Consider the following 17,667-nt stretch of genomic DNA (forward strand, 5'->3'; position numbering starts at 1 on the left):
TGCTGATCTTCAGAATCTATTTAAAGTGAATAAAAGCAGTATACTGTTTCCATGTAGCAGGTGTCTTGAACTTTGCGTTAATTACTGTTCTTCCTTTTAACAAAAAAAAAGTTCTGTAGAAATCTTTATTGTTCTATCTAGACTCCTTTAACAGTGAATCAGTCACATTTTGACCTCGAAAATAATTACCAGATGATTTAGTAATGCATTATTAAGACTGTTAGCAGAAAAGTTAAAATCTGAAAATGGGAAATTTCAGGTCTTTGGAGTATTTTTAAATTACTGCTGCCCTGTCTGCCTGGCATATGTTGCCTAGCTAAACTGAGTTTCCTTATTGTAGCAATAACTATGACTCATTTTTCGGTGATTGGTGACCACGCAGGAACCCTGGATTCCTAGGTCATCTTTCATGCATATGGCTGCCCATCATTTTTCCTGTTTGTCCACTCCCTCCTGTGGCCCTGGTGCCTTCTACTCCCTGACTCTATTCTGATCCTTGAGCTTCCTCCTCAGCCCCGTCCCCTATCCTCAGTCATTTCTCTTTGTTTAACTGGAAGGTGGCTGTCTCCCCTGCAGCCCTGTCAAGTGGTTACTCTTCATACCTGCAATGGGATGAACAAGAAAACGGGGACCTTCGTCATACAGCCACAAGGAAATAAATTCCACTAACAACCTGAATGAGCTAGTAAGTAGATTCTTCCCTAGAGTTGCCATGTGGGAGTGTGGCTCAGCCTACGTCTTGGCTTCAGTCCTGTGAGACCCTGAGTAGAGGACCTGGCCTGGCTTCTGATCTGTAGAAACTGTGAGATAGTAAATGGGTGGTATTGTAAGTTACTGGGTTTGTGGTCCTTCATTATGCAGCAATATAAAATTAATACATGCCTCTCTGACTTAGTCTTCTAGTCCTCTCTCCCCAACTACCCAGCTTTAGCCACAATGGGGTCTTTGCTCTTTCTTGAATATGGGGACCGTGTTCCTCTGCAAGACCTTTGGACCATCTGCTTCTTCTGCCTGAAAAGACCTTCCCCTAAGAAAGATATGTGGCTCACTTTTTTACTTCCTTTAGGTATTTGTTCAAATGGCATCATATTAGAGAAGCCTTTCCTAATGCATATACATACATATGTAGTCATTACATATATAAAGACTGTAAAGTAGAAGCCCCACCCAGCACTCACCTACCTTGCTTAAGTTTTCTCCATGGAACTTATCGTATCTGTATCATTTATTTGTTTACCATGAGAATTCAAGCTCCCTGAGGACAGGGAGTTTTGTGTTGTTCTCTGTTGTATTCTGGTACATGGAGCAGTGCTTCCAACATGGTAGGTGCTTAATACATGTTTGTAAGTGAATTCACATTTTCTGTTATTTTGACCTTATTATATTTCTATGGAAATTTATAATTTTGGAGACTCTTTTTTCATTAAAAATGTTGTCATATTAAAGGAGAATGAAGAAAAAATATTTGAAAAACCACAAGATTTTATAACTTAATACCTGAAGAATTTAAAACAAATCTAAATGCAATTAAGCAGAAAAATAGAGGCACTTAATAACCGTTTGGTTTCAGAGTACATGCCTCACTGTACAATTTAAAGCTTAGTGAATTTCTTATCACACAGGTTTGAAATACATTATACTCTAAGGTTATGTTCATACACCGGATAACTTTGATTTTTCTTTAACTTTGATCTTTTAATGCTAGCTTTAAAAAAATCCCTTTGCATTATTTCCTACTATTAAGAAATTTACATAAAACCGAACAGCACAACAAATCCAGCAAAAATATAAATAATTCAAAACTTCAATAGTAAATATAGACCCATCACTAGTATTTGATGCTAATTATTTAATAATTAAATCCTCTAATCCTCCATGCCTGTTATCTTTAGTAGAATGTTTTCATAGTGGCCTAGAATATTTTGATTTATTTTTTGACATTTGCATACTATTCTTGTGAAGAGTTTCTACTGTCGGAGCATGTCCATTTTTAGTAAGAAAAAAATTTTTGCTTAGCTGTCTATCAAGACTGTTTATACTTGGTCTTAAAAATGTCCATATTTTTTGCTTTTAAAAATGTCAGCATTAAGTCGGGTTTCCCCGGCCATTTATGTATAACCTCCTATAATTCCTTTCTTGCCACTATTCTCTTCCTCTTCCAATGGTCTCTGCTTAATATATATAGTGCTCTTTTCCTTTCAACATTTTTCTTTCTCTTAAAATTCAAACAATAAATTAACAAAAAGCCTTAGCAATAGTTTCTCTTGTAGGTCTAAACGTGAGTCAGTTCAGACATGGGTGGCTAGTTGTTTTATCCCATGAATGAGTCATGGGCTTGGGAAATTCATTGCACCTCCTGCAAGAGCATTTTTCTCTCCAATCTCTGATGAAATACGCCCCCCCTTGTTCAGGTGGAACATGTTCCTCTTGCATATGGCATTTCTATGTCAGCAGATATTTTGAAAGCATAAAGCATGGGATAAATTGACACTTTGACTCTACCATTACAAATCAATGTTGCCAGCAGTTAGAAGGTTCTGTTCACATGGAAGGCAATAACCTTTCAGTCATTTGGTTTTGTATTCCCAGATTAAATAGCTAATAGTTTGTTATCCATTCATTATCATCGAAAATGTCTATATCTTTTCTCATTTATTCTGTTTTGGAAATTACATTCAGTAAACAGTGACTTTTTATTGCTGTGCAGTTCTATGAATTTTAACACATGTATAGATTCTTGTTACCACCACTGCAGTCAGAATACAGAGCTCTTCCATCTCCACAGAGAAACTCCCACCTGCTGCCCCTTTGATGCATGCCTCCACCCACACCGACCTCTGACACCCACGATGTGAGTTCTCCATCACCATAGAGAAATGCTTTTTGAAAAAGTCATTGAATCATCGATTGCAGATCCTCCTGAGACTGGCTTCATTTATTCAGTCTACTGCCTTTGAACTTCATCAAGGTGTTGTGCATATCAATAACATCGTTTTTTTTTTTCAATTGCTGAGTTGTATTCCATGCTACTGTACCACAACAAACTGTACCACAGTTTGTTGCACCATTCATATGAAAGTATATTTTGGTTGTTTCCAGTTTAGAGTGATTATGAATGGAGCTGCTAAAATATTCCTGTGTAGGTTTTTCTGTGATCCTAAGTTTTCATTTCTTTAGGGTAAATACCTAGGATTGGAATTTCTGAGTCATATGGTAAGTGTGTGTTGAACTCTATCAGAAACTGCTGTGCTGTTTTCTCCACAAGCCGTGTATGAGAGTTTCAATGGCTCTGCATCCTCACTAGACATTGTAAAATATAGTGTGACATCTCATAATGCTTTTAATTTTCATTTCCCTAATGGACAGTGATGTTGAACAGTTTTCCATGGTCTCTTTGTTATCTGCATATCCTCTTCTGAGACACATCTCTTCGACTTTGCCCTTTTATTTATTATGTTGTTCATTTTCTTGCTGTTGAGTTTTGAGGGCTCTTTATGTATTTGGGATGCAAGTTCTTTGTCAGAAACATGATTTGTAAATGTTTTCTTCCAGTCAGTAGCCTGTCTTTTCATTCATTGTGTCTTTAACAAAGCAAAAGTTGTCAACTTTGATGAAGTTCAATTTATCAATTTTTTTTCTTCAGATCATGCTTTTGGTATCATATTTAAGCACAATTTGACGAAGCCCAGTTCATGAGGACTTTTCTCCTATGGCTTCCTTTAATTTTTGTTATATTTTTATGTTTTACATTTAGGTCTGTGGACCATTTTAACTTTTGTTGCAGTTGTGAAGTTTAAGTAAAATTTCATTTTTTCCCCAAATGGATGTCTGATTGTTCCAGTACCATTTGTTGAAAGGACTACTTTTTTTCCATTACATTGACTATAACTTTGTCAGAAGCAGTTGGCCATATTGTCCCTGTATTCTGTTTCATTTATCAATATATCTGTCCTTTTGTCAATACCACAGTTTTGATTACTATAGATTTACAGCAAGTCTTAAAAATTAGTAGATGCAGTTTCTGCATTCTTGTTCTTCTTTCTGAAAAGTACTTGGGCCATTCTGTTTACTCTGCCTTTCTTTATAACTTTTTGAATCAACTTGTCATTATGTACAAAAATTCTTGCTGAGATTTTAATTGGTATTGCCTTAAATCTGTAGATCAGTTTAGGAAAAATCGACATCTTTATAAACTTGAGGCTTGCAGTATATGAACACAGTATGTCTCACCATTTATTTAGACCTTTTTTGATTTCTTCCATCAACTTATAGTTTTCAGCATATAGATCTTGCACATTTTTGTTAGATCTATACCTAAGTACTTTGTTTTGGACTTAGTATAAATGATAAATATATTTTTAAAAATTTCAGTTTCTAATTGCTACATATTTGTATGCTGACCATGTGTCTTGTGAAACTTTGTAGTTTCAATATCGCTTCTGTTTTCAAAACTTTTGTAGTGTTATTTGTATCTGTCCTTCGAGTTTGTCACCCAGGTGACAGTCTGGGACCTGGGGGATGGTGTAGTCCATAGATTATTTCTCAGAGTATCTGATATGTGCTTTAGATCCATGCATGCACAGCTTGAGTTAAGCCCAGAAGTCCCTTCCTGAGCTCCTTCCTCATTACACTGTCTCTGGCATATTCCCATTTCCTGTGGCTTCCCTGGAAGGAAAAGATCAAAAGACCCTTCATTCTGAAAGCTGGGGTTTGATTTTCCCTTCTCTGCCTTGCAGCTGCACCCTCTTCTGGGGCCAAGAGGTAGGAGAAGAGAGGGACAAAAAGTAAAACGCATGCATCCCATGCCCTTGGGATCACAGCTCCAATCAGAGAGGAAACTTTCCCTTCCTCATAATTTTAGGCTTCTGCACTTCCTCCGAGCTGTCACTTTTGTTGCTGCCACCGCTGGATTGCTTGGGGGCTGAGACACAAGAGAGTGGAAAAAAGAAAAGTGATTTCATCATTCTTCTGAGTATTAGGAGACCTCTTTTCTGTTCTTTGAGCCAGAACCAGAGAGTTTCTCCTGGAGCTATCTTTGTCTACACCATGACCATCTCTGGGCTTGGGGCTGTTTTGAGTCTAGACCATGAGATACGAGAGGAGAAAAAATGGTAAACTAATTGCTGGTTCAGTGGCATTTAAAATTCTAATCTTCCCCAGTATGTCCAGCAGTGTTTACTTTGAGTCCTCAGACAGCTGCTCTGTGCATTCTCTCCAGGTTTTATAGCTTCATCCAGTGGGTGCAAGAGGGTAGAGTAAGCTTCCTCTATCTTACTTGTAGCATCTTATCTACCAAAGGGCAGATGATGGTGACCTGTTAACTGTGAATCCAAGGACATTTACAAGATGCCAAGATGTTTGCTCACCCTGCTGTTGAGGTATATCTTACATTTAAAGAGATGGATATTTCTTACATTTCAAGAGATAGTTGAACTGTTTAAGGCCCTGGAAATGTCATTTAGCCTTGTGCCCAAGAAGAGGAGGGAGACTAACATTTGCAGTCCTTGCCCTATTTTAAATGTCTATTGCCCCCTCCCCACGACCTGCCACATTCGATAGGGGTGGGGCCATGTAACAGCTCTGGCCACTGGGTCGTAAAGAGAGGAAAGCACACCGGTTCTGCATCTGTCCAGTAAGAGTTCCTCCATGCTTTTATCCCCTTCTGCTGTTTGGAGACCTTAGATGCCACAAGGTGAATATGGCAGAGCCTTCATCAGCCTGGTTCCTCAGATCACTGAATAGATGACCTACATTTGTAACCATAGTTAATTTGAAAGTTGCTAAGAAAGTAGATCTTAAAAGTTATCATCACAAGAAAAAAAATTTTTGTAACTGTGTATGGTGATAGATGTTAACTAGACTTATTGTGATGATCATTTTGTAATATACACAAATATAGAATCACTGTGCTGTATACCCAAAACTAATATACTGCTATATGGCAATTATACGTCAGTAAAAATGCATATTTGAATAACAAATAAAGAGATAGTTTATATTTTACGTTTAGCATTGAATCGTTTCCAAATACAACTCACTACATATATATATATATATAAAATAGAGTCATGAGGAGGGAAAGGTTTCATTAGCTTATTTGTATTGAGGCAGTTACTCATATTTGGATAGTACTGTTTTCAGCAGTAAAGAGGAATCTACAAGCCAATTAGTCTGAAAAACTGGTAGTCAACGTATCTATGATGTGCTCTTGGAACTTTGTGTCCCGGATGGTATAACAGTTGTACTCATTACCATACACAAAAGCATTTTTAAAAATTTTTCTTGCCATGCTTGCAGGATCTTAGTTCCCTGAGCAGGGATTGAACCCAGCGGCGGCAGTGAGAGCACGGCAGTGAGAGTCCTAACCACTGGACCGCCAGCCAGTTCCCACAAAAGCATTTTTATATTTAAACTTTAAGATCTTTTAATTTTGGACACATAAATCTTGTGAGATGAGTAGAATGGTTTACTACCTTCATATTTTATAGCTCGTAAATCTTAATAGAGGCTGAATTGCCCTCTCATGATCACCTGGTTGTTTACTCTGAAGAGCCAACACCGTAACCAAGGACTTTTGTCACTCAGAGTTCACTGTGCTTTCCACTAAACCATGCTCCATTATTTACTGGTGTGTGATGACATGGATCTGTTTGAACCAAAAATACTGAGCTGTGCATAACCCTGGACAAGTCTTAAAAGACAGTCTACACTTCAAACTCTCTTGGTAGGCATTAGGCAATGTCTAAGGAATTTTGACAGAGAAAATAAAATACAATAGTGATAGCAGGTCTTAAGAAGAAAATCTGACATGGACGGGATGGAAGAGAAAGTTTCTGGAAGATGGGAAGTAGGTTCTTCAAGTGTAATGAAAGAAAGTTGGTGAAACTAATTGGGATGTTATCACTGGAAAGGGACACACGTAAGGGGCATTATACAGGAAGAATCATTAGTGCTTGATGACTTATTAAATGGTAGGGACGAGGCACTGGTAGAGATGGAATATTCTGTGGTTTTGGTCTTTGGAGAATCATATGCTACTGATATGAGCTGGGGTTTGGGAAAAGGACGAGTTAGGTTTCAAGCTTATAGAATGTACAATTATATCAGGACGAAAGGAATTTGGAGTTCTGGAATAGGAAATCAGGTTAGAGTAGGAAATATAGGTTGTGGTAGATCCTCAAAGATGGGACAATTGAATCCCATAATAATGGATAGAATTTCTGAAGACAAGTTTATAATGAGAAAAGAGGAGAAAACAAAGGACTAAAGCTTCGGGTGTGTAAGCTGTAATATTAAGAACTACTGAAAAGTTTTATTTGAATATTTGTTTGAAAGTATCCTATGGCTTCTGAAATTTGTGAAGTTCAGCCAGAATAGAGGTGTGTTCAGGCATACATACTTACGTAGAACTCCCACTTCTCTGAGGACAAAGTAAATCTAGCACTGCCAGGTAATGTATTCACCAGAAAGAGTCAGAATGCACTTAGTTAGTTAGTGGCACTTGTTTACTTATGGCCTTTGCTTATATTTCTGTCCAGGTGAGATTTTCATTTCCCAGTTACATGTCTAGATGGGTTAAATGCCAGGCCTGTCTCCCACGTGATGATCCCGGTGCTTAGTCCCAAGACTACTTTATATTCACAAAGCCTGACAGTGCCAATGATGATTTTCTCCTGGATGTTTACAGAGTCATTTGTATCTCTGTGGCATTTCCAAAATAGAGGAGGTATTTACATGTTGCTCTTTAACCTTTCCATAGGATTTTTTTTTTTCTTTTTGCTCTACTAAGGGTGGTACAGTAGGTGTTGAAGAAGTTTAGAGGAAAAGTGTCATTAAATTGTCTTTTCTGGGCTTCCCTGGTGGTGCAGTGGTTGAGAGTCCGCCTGCCGATGCAGGGGACACAGGTTCGTGCCCCGGTCTGGGAAGATCCCACATGCCGCGGAGCGGCTGGGCCCGTGAGCCATGGCCGCTGAGCCTGCGCGTCCGGAGCCTGTGCTCTGCAACGGGAGAGGCCACAGCAGTGAGAGGCCCGCGTACCGCCAAAAAAAAAAAAAAAAAAAATTGTCTTTTGTTAGAAGACTGTTTCACATCCCTTTTCCTTCAGTCTTATGTTTGTATGTTTTAGCATGTGAAATTAAATATTTCATTAGGAAGCGTTAGGGGAGTTATTTTATTTTTTTAAGATTTTTTTTGATGTGGACCATTTTTAAAGTCTTTATTGAATTTGTTACAATATTGTTCCTGTTTTATGTTTTTGGTGTTTTGGCTGCAAGGCATGTGGGATCTTAGCTCCCCGACCAGGGATCAAACCTCATCCCCTGCATTGGAAGGCGAAGTCTTAAGCACTGGATCACCAGGGAAGTCCCAGGGGAGTTATTTTAAAGGAAGATTTTAAAGAAACTTAATCACTAATGTATTATGCATGCTGAAAAACTAAGTGATAAGGAAGTGTAGATTTGCGTTGCTGAAATTTTGCCTTTCTCTGCCTTCCATCTCTTTGGCATGGTTAAATATTTAAGTGTATCTGCTGAGGGAAATAGGAGCTTGATGTTGTGATTGAAATAATGTGGCTGCCATGAACTATTCATCTTTTACTTCTCTTATAGCTCTCTGCATTAAGCAGTGGTAATGACCTGGCAAGAGAGTGAAATGACATAGTGTTTTTTTCTTCTTCCTGTAGATTGAGATAGTTATTTATTACTGCAGCCTGTTCTTACTGCCATATAAATTGCTAGGAAAGTGTACGAAGACCTCTTTTGTTTGTTAGTTCAGTCAAATTTGTATCCTTGTGAAAGTGCCAAGATGCAGTGCCATAATGGCAGTAAAATATATACGTATACAGTGGATACTATAAGGAAAACTAGCCCTTGTATTTGACTGTAAGTGTTAAAGTTACTTTCTAGGTTTGGCATGCATTTTGTTTGCTTCATTTGTTTTGGGGAGAGGTTGGAGGGGAAGGTGGGGAGTGAGGAGAAAAGGCTAGGATGTGCCCAAGATTTTCCCCGAGGCCGTATCAGCCCATGATAGCCTATGATGCCTATGATGAGATCACCTGATGGATTCCAACCATGTCAGAGCACAAAGCTTGAGTGCTAATATGATAACTGTCTAAGACCAATTCTTTGTTTTGCAGTAACAGAAACTGAAATCCAGGGAACTGAAGCAATATGTTGTTGATCACATAGCTAGTGAGCAGCTGAGCTAGATGGAGTATTGGTTTTTTGATTCCTAGCCTAGAAGTCTCTTCAATATATCTCCCATGCAGAGAGGATGAATTTCTATTAGATAAAAGTTAGTGCAATGTTGGTGATGAATAATGGTTAAGCAATTAGTAGTAGCCTCCTGAACTTGATGGGTGATTAATTGAAAGCATCATTAATCACTTAAGAATGATTTTTTTCTAAATTTTTTTGAAATCACCTTTGAAACAGCCTTTGGAAACATGAAACAGGTATTTCAGTTGTGACTGTCCTGATTGAAGAGAAGTGTTGAATATCCATGCCCTGTGGGTTGTCAATTGTTACAGGATAAATAGGAAACGGCTTCTACGTTTCACATTGCAGTTCACTGACAGGATGACCCATGATTTTGGGTATCTTGTATTTAGTTCTTAAGTTTATAACCTGAATTCTCCATTCTGCCTCCCACAAATCTCAGGTGAAGAAGCATTATTTAGGGTACTCAGAGATTCTTATCCAAAATAGTTTGTGAAAAAAAAAAAAAAAGGTTTTAGAATCTCTCTAGTGTCCCTATATCTAATGTGACACAGAGACACAGTGAGCAAATGCTTTTGGAAAGGATGGCACTGATAGACCTGCTCAACGTAGGGTTCCCATGAATGTTCAATTTGTAAAAAACAAACACAAGATCTGTGAAGCTCCAAAAAAGCAAAGCACAATAAAATAAAGCACAATAAAACAAGATATGCCTGTATTTAAAAAGCAGCCCGAAGCTTTTTTAAAGGGAATAAATAAAGCTATAGTTCGGAAGCTTACTCCCATACTCCCATGGTGCATTGCTTCTTCGTCTACCTTTGGCACTTTGAAAGGTTCACTTTGTATTGTAACTGGTTATAAACGTGTGTTCTTTGCACTTCTAGGAATGTAAGCTTTATAACATCATCTGTCATTACCAAGTCTTTGTACCTCTAATGAGCACTTAATCACGCTTGAAATGCACGTGTCCTGAAACCCTATAATCTTTTACTACAGTCTGAGATGCCCATTTTAGTAAAATTTCTAAAGAGAATTGAGTGAAATATAATACATTAATGACAATAGCAATTCTGTTGATACTGCTACTACTACTACTGGGATGAAGCAGGGGTAGGAAGAAGCACTTATTTTGTGTAAGTCATTGTGCTGAGAACTTTACATAAATTGTGTCACAATGTAATCCTTACAACAAAATTATCATCTCCATTTTACAGAGTTTCACATGGTTAAATTCCTTGTCCAAGGTCATGAAGCTAGCAGATAACTCAAACTCCCGAGTTCACACTTTTAACTCTTATTGCATGTATTAGTTTATTTCACATGGTTAAATTCCTTGTCCAAGGTCATGAAGCTAGCAGATAACTCAAACTCCTGAGTTCACACTTTTAACTGTTATTGCATGTCTTGGTTTATTACCCAGTCCTGGGAGAGGGTGTGATAAATCTATCCTCTCATTCAAATCATTATGGCATAATTTGGTTTAGTCAATGAAAAAGTTTGAAACATTAAACCTAAGCTTTGTATACCTAGAAATTAAGCTCAGTTTGCTCCAGCAAAAATTTTAAACAATGCCTATGAGAAAAAAAAGGTGTCTTTATTTGTTATTGAGTATCAGTTTGGGGGAAAAAGAAGTCTGCAAATTTCTAGAAAAACCTGTGAGTAGAACCGGGGCTTTTATTAAAATATCTATTTCACTATCGGGTACTAAAGAATTGTACAGAGATATGTCAAATCATGATTTATGACAAGTTATTATGTCATTTTCAAGTAGGAAAATGGTATAATTAATTGTTAAAATCATCCCAGAATTGAAGCTAATGTAGTTTTTTACAAAATCATAGATTATACTGTCATCTGTGTACACATCTTCTTTGTAATGAATGCTTAAGTTTTCTGTTAATTTAAAATAATTGAGTCAATATTATGATTTACACTGACTTAAAAATCACCAAGAAGCATTTTATTTTATATTTTAGTAAGAATCTTAATATACTATTTTAAGTAAACCACTTGTATTTTTCTATGTACATAATCTTTATTTTATTACCTTATGACATTAGCTATGTATATGTCACCAGAGTTTTTCTATTTCAGTTTTCTTAAAATCATAATTCAAAAGATGTGTTTAAATTTGTACTTTATATATTTTGAGAAAAATCTTCCTGTGATCTGGTAACAAGTGGGTTTCCTTTTCGCCTAACTTATTGTTTTGGTTAGTATTTTAGTAAACTACTTATACTAATTTTTCTATTCCTGTTTTCTGACACCTCCAGTAATAAAATAGTGACATTTTGAAGGAATTGGTTGAAAGACACCATTCGTATTCAGATTAAAGTTAAACACAAATTTAAAAAATGTAGCAACTGACAAAGCATTAATCTCCAAAATTCACAAGCAGCTCATGCAGCTCACTATCAAAAAAACAAACAACCCAATCCAAAAATGGGCAGAAGACCTAAACAGACATTTCTCCAAAGAAGATATACAGATTGCCAACAAAAACATGAAAGAATGCTCAACATCACTAATCATTAGAGAAATGAAAATCAAAACTACAATGAGGTATCACCCCATACCAATAAGAATGGCCGTCACCAAAAATTCTACAAACAATAAATGCTGGAGAGGGTGTGGAGAAAAGGGAATCCTCTTGGACTGTTGGTGGGGATGTAAATTGATACAGCCAGTATGGAGAACAGTATGGAGTTTCCTTAAAAAACTAAAAATAGAACTACCATATGACCCAGCAATTCCACTGCTGGGCATATACTCTGAGAAAACCATAATTCCAAAAGAGTCATGTACCACAATGTTCATTGCAGCACTGTTTACAATAACCAGGACATGGAAGCAACCTAAGTGTCCATCGACAGATGAATAGATAAAGAAGATGTGGCACATATATACAATGGAATATTACTCAGCAATAAAAAGAAACAAAATTGAGTTATTTGTAGTGAGGTGGATGGACCTACTGTCTGTCATACAGAGTGAAGTTAAGTCAGAAAGAGAAAAACAAATACCGTATGCTAACACATATATATGGAATCTAAAAAAAAAAAGAAAAAAATTGTTATAAAGAACTTAGGGGCAGGACAGGAATAAAGACACAGATGTGGAGAATGGACTTGAGGATATGGGGAGGGGGAAGGGTAAGCTGGGACGAAGTGAGAGAGTGGCATGGACTTATATATACTACCAAACGTAAAATAGATAGCTAGTGGGAAGCAGCCGCATAGCACAGGGAGATCAGCTCAGTGCTCTGTGACCACCTAGAGGGGTGGGATAGGGAGGGTGGGAGGGAGGGAGACGCAAGAGGGAGGGGATATGGGAATATATGTATATGTATTGCTGATTCACTTTGTTATACAGCAGAAACTAACAACCATTGTAAAGCAATTATACTCCAATAAAGGTGTTAAAAAAAAGAAAAGTTGGGGAAGGGCCAGTGGATGGATGAAACAAGAAAGGCAGAATGCTGGGAATTGTTGAAGGTGGGTGGTGATGGGTATGTGGAGATTCACTGTACTCACCTCTACTTTGATGTGTGTTTGGAAATTTCCATAATAAAAAGATTTTTTTTCAAAAAGAAAATAAAATGACTAAATAAAGAAAATGAAGTGTCGCTTGGTCAATTAGGCTTAGATATAGGTTACAGCAACACCCCATACCAATGGGTGACTTGCTACCTATCTTAAAAAAAGGTGCAAGGGAAGAATATCATTATGTATTACAGTGTTCCCATGACATGATGCCAACATTTATTCTGTATATTCTCTTGCCCAGAAAGGAAAATTTGAGAATCTTAAAGGATGGTGGTTGTTAAGTTTATTTTGGGTTTTCATTATTATTGTCAGCCATAAAGTTTGTATGTTGATGACAGTGATGATGATGAAAATCTTAATAATAAAATTTTCATCATCATTAAGTTGAGAAGAGCTGTTCAATGACCAACAGACTTAAAGAAGATAAAAACCTGGGTTTCTGGCTTTGCCAGTTTGTTTCCATGGATGAGTCTTTCTATCTTCATGAATCTCGGTTTCTTTATCTGAAAAAGTAATGGGTCATCCTCAGTGATCTCAGTGGTTAATTTCTGTCTTCATGTACTGTGATTTCCTGATGTTTGCTGGGAGAGAATCTTCTTTACCTGGTCTCTGAGAAAGAAAAATGAAAAGGCACGAAATCGGATGTTATAGCCGATGGCCGGGTCATAGAGGAATATAGGGTTATTTGTACTCTCTTCTGTTTTATTCAGCTGTAGTTTCTGTAATAGATGAGCACAATATCCCATGTGATTGGTATAGAGGAGCCATGGCTGATGCCGTTGTAGGGACAAGGGGTTACCAAACAGGGCATGGATCCATGATCTTGGCGGCTACTCCTGAGAGCCGTGAGGTGGTTTAACCTTCATGAGGTAGCTTCGTGCACTTACCACACCGATTCGTGATCCTAGTAACAGGTTTCGATGTATTTTAAACAGATTTGTTTATTACAACCAACGCAGGTAAAGAGAGTGGTTTTCAGAAACAAACGTGTTTGGACATACTTTTAGGGAAGAGATGATTCTTACCTTTCCGCTTCCTTTATTTTTGATTGCAGAACTTCAGATGGTGGCAAGGTTGTTGGCACCATACAAGTCAGTGTCGTGAAGATGGGGGAGATTGAGGATGGGGAAGCCGACCACATCACGACAGATGTGCAGGGACAAAAGGTAGGGTCCCAGTCAGCTCACTGCACAGATTAAATTAGAAACGATCAGCTTTGCCAGCTGCCTGGATCGCCACTACCTCTGTGGGGTATGAAATCTCATTATTCCAAAGCTAAATGAGAAATCAGCTTTGGAATGGGAGTACCGTAAGTGTGTCTCATCCTCGTAACCCGACAGCCTATTTGCATGGAACTGTGCAAAGCCATGCACCATTCAAAACACCATTCTCTTCGTAGCTGGCTCCCATGTGGACACAGCCTCTTCTCAGTTCGAAAAAAAGTATTGATCACTGTTGCATCCTGCCGTAATTAACCCTATGTGAGATGCACGGAAGATTCCGGAAGGCCTATTGCCAAAGGTAACCACTTCTCCGCTCTCGAAATTCTCTTTGGAAAGAGATGCAATTTGAATTTGGATTTCGTTTTTATGTGAAGGAGGACAGATTTAACAACTTTGTGCCTTGTGAAATTGCAGAGGGAGAAGCAGGAGGTAGTAAACGGGGGAGGGGGAGCTCTGCTTGAGGAGCGATGCCAGCTGGGAGCAAAGCAGCTTCCTTGAAGGCCAGGATAAAAACCCCAATATGATAAATATCCAGGGCTTTTACTTGTTTTCTACTTCCTTTTCTTTAAGAGAGAGACTCGATATAAGTATTAGTCTAAAGTTCTGTCTTAGGAATGTGATTGCCTGTTTTACTGAGACGCTGGGGACAGATTTATGAACTGCTAATAGTTTTTTTTTTTCCCCCCAGGGAAATGAATTTGTTTGTGTACTAGAATGCCTACCTTTTCATAAATGAGCATTTTTTTAACGACAAGGTCTATTGTGACCTATTTTCTGGCTTAGTGTTTTTTATCTGGGAGCATATTTTAATTTCTTGTACATCTACGTGGGAGACGGTGCAGTGCTTACCTAACACTTAACAAATCATTAACTTTACAAAAAAAAAAAATCTCAACTGCCTTTCAAAAAAATATTGTTCTTGCCCAGCATAGGCTAGGGTCTTACTGCTTCCCCAAGCCTCATTCTTCTCTGTTCCCTACTATCCCTCAGAATAAAATCCAGGTCAGGAACACATTCCAGTGAGGACCAATGTTTGAATCAGGTTGCTTGCAAATGTCAGGGCCATAGTGACGTCATGCAGCAGAGCGTTTTAGGATGTGTGTATTTAAGATTCTTGCCTTGTGGATGGCTCTGTCCTTCAACCCTTGTTAGCTTTGGAGTTCTACATAAGACTCCTATTAGTCACCACCACATGGATGCTTATACTTACGAAGATTAAGGAGGGAGGATCTGTAAGCTAAGAAGGTGGGGAGGGTGTGGGAGACGGGGACAGAATGAACTAAGCGCATGCGCTAGGAGACCAGGAGCTAAAACACTTCCCATCTCAAAGCAGGCCTGCTTTCCCTGTTCCCAACCTATTACCAGCCACCTCTCTATTTTTCTCAAAGCTGGCTCACCCCTTGACTCCTTTACAATGTTGCTATTATGGGGTAGCACAAATTGAATCATATTCTTTTCATAAATGGAGAACTTGACACCCAGGAATATGCCCCACCAAAGTCGTACATAATGTTTCTGACTTAGTAATGTGAACTTAAAAATAAAGACTTAACTGAGCCGTTCTAGAAATAGGAGGTGGTAGTGTCAGCAAGTACCCTGTAGGAGTCATAAGTGTACTAAAATGGTAAACCCATAAGGCAGTGTTGGCTTTAGCTCTGCCTATCTGGATTCTTAGTAAACCTTGACCTCTTGTGAAGTGTTTCATAGAGATACTTATAAACCCTACTGGCAATCCCTAGGAATAGTCATGAAGGACATGTAATAAGGTCCACTATGCATGATATTTTGAAGAGTTATGTGGAAATAACTTTATCTTGGTGTTTTTCAAAGTGTGGTCAGAATCATCAGAGGTGTTTGTTAGAAATTCAAATGTGGGGACCCTTTTGCAGATCTGCTAAATCAGAATCTCTATGAAGTGTATTAACACAGTCTGTTACTAATAGTGGTTTAAGTCCTGAAGTTAGTCAATGGCTGAAATATATGAAAAGACAAAGTAAGTGAAATGGAGGTTATCCCTAAAACAACATCCCTCTCACTGGTTTGTGTGAATGGGGGAGAAAGAAATGGAACTACTCTTAAAACCATAGTCATGTACTGAGTGACACATGCTATCTCTAATTTATAAGGAGCAGCTAAAAGATTCATACCTATGTTTATCGGCTTGGGCTGTCATAATAAAATACCATAGACTTAAACAATGGAAATTTATTTTCTCACAGTTCTGAAAGGCTACGAAGTCCCAGATCACGGTGTCAGATGATTCAGTTCCTGGTGAATGCTCTCTTCCTGGCTTCCAGATTTCTTGCTGTGTCCTCACAAGACTTTTCCTTGGCACAGATGCACAGAGAGAGAGAGAGGGAGAGAGAGAGTGAACTCTGGTGTCCTCTCCTCTTCTTGTAAAGGACACCAGCCCTAGCATTAGGGTCCTACTCTTATGACCTCATTTAACCTTAATTACCTCTGTAAACGTCTTATCTCCAAATACAGTTACATGGGACATTGGGACTTCAACATATGATTCTGAGGAACACAATTCAGTTCATAACAATACCCCGATATAAAATATTACATTTTAATCTTGACTCTTACATTACCTCCAGAGCATGGACAAAAATATAAATGAGGGCTTCCCTGGTGGCACAGCGGTTGAGAATCTGCCTGCTAATGCAGGGGACACGGGTTCGAGTCCTGGTCTGGTAAGATCCCACATGCTGCGGAGCAGCTAGGCCCGTGACCCACAACTACTGAGCCTGTGCGTCTGGAGCCTGTGCTCTGCAACAAGAGAGGCCACGAGAGTGACAGGCCCGCGCACCACGATGAAGAGTGGCCCCCGCTTGCCACAACTAGAGAAAACCCTCGACAGAAACGAAGACCCAACACAGCCAAAATAAATAAATAAATAAAAATAAACTAAAAGAAGCCTCAACATTTAAAAAAAAAATGACAAAGGAAAAAACATTTAAAAAAATATAAATGAAAATCCAAACTCTTTCCTCTCACATACATTTACTTACTTGTTCCCTACAACCATATTATTATGTATTTTTTATCAAGGGAAGATTGTACAGAGGATCATTCACCATATTATACTGGTTCAAACTTCTATTTCATACATACATACATAGAAATAGAACACAGCGTGTTAAAATCACGTAGCAGTAGAAAGAAAAATTCACAAAAGGCCTACAAACATCGTCCTTTTACAAAGCTAACATATTAGGTGAAATATCACATAAGGTATACCAAACTTTTTGTTTCTAATTTTGGGGTCATCTTTGACTCCTTTCTGCCTCTCATACCTACAGTCAGTATGTCAGCAAATCCTGTTGATTTTGACTTCCAAATAAATCTAGAACCCGGCAACTCGTGAGCCCTTCACTGTAAACAACATTGTCTATCACCTAGATTTTTGCAGTGGTCTCTTAAACGTCTCCCTGACTCCCTCCATCCTCCTTCCCTGACCTCCCCCGCCACCATCATAGTCCGTTATCAGCACAGCACTTAATAAAATGTAATGCGGACGTTGTCATTCCTCCAGTGGCCTCTCATCTTCCTGAAAGTATAAACCCAGATTCTCACTTAACGTCCTCTAAGTGTTGACCCCCTTCATATCCTTCACCTCCCCCTCTACTCCTCATTTTTATTCATTTCAGTCCAGTCACATTATCTTCTTTGCTGCTCCTT

The 17,667-nt window shown here is 38.3% G+C and overlaps 1 protein-coding gene across 1 annotated transcript in view; it reads left to right on the forward strand.

Annotated features, from left to right (window-relative positions):
- INPP4B (inositol polyphosphate-4-phosphatase type II B) overlaps positions 1–17,667 on the forward strand; it is a 352,372-nt gene that overhangs the window by 134,088 nt on the left and 200,617 nt on the right. Inside the window, exon 7 of the mRNA XM_007464000.1 lies at positions 13,815–13,926. Coding sequence (XP_007464062.1) covers positions 13,815–13,926 — 112 coding nt within the window. The remainder of the gene's footprint in view (positions 1–13,814; positions 13,927–17,667) is intronic.

This window comes from Lipotes vexillifer, unplaced genomic scaffold (assembly GCF_000442215.2).
Source record: "Lipotes vexillifer unplaced genomic scaffold, Lipotes_vexillifer_v1.1 scaffold1293, whole genome shotgun sequence".
NCBI lineage: Eukaryota > Metazoa > Chordata > Mammalia > Artiodactyla > Lipotidae > Lipotes > Lipotes vexillifer.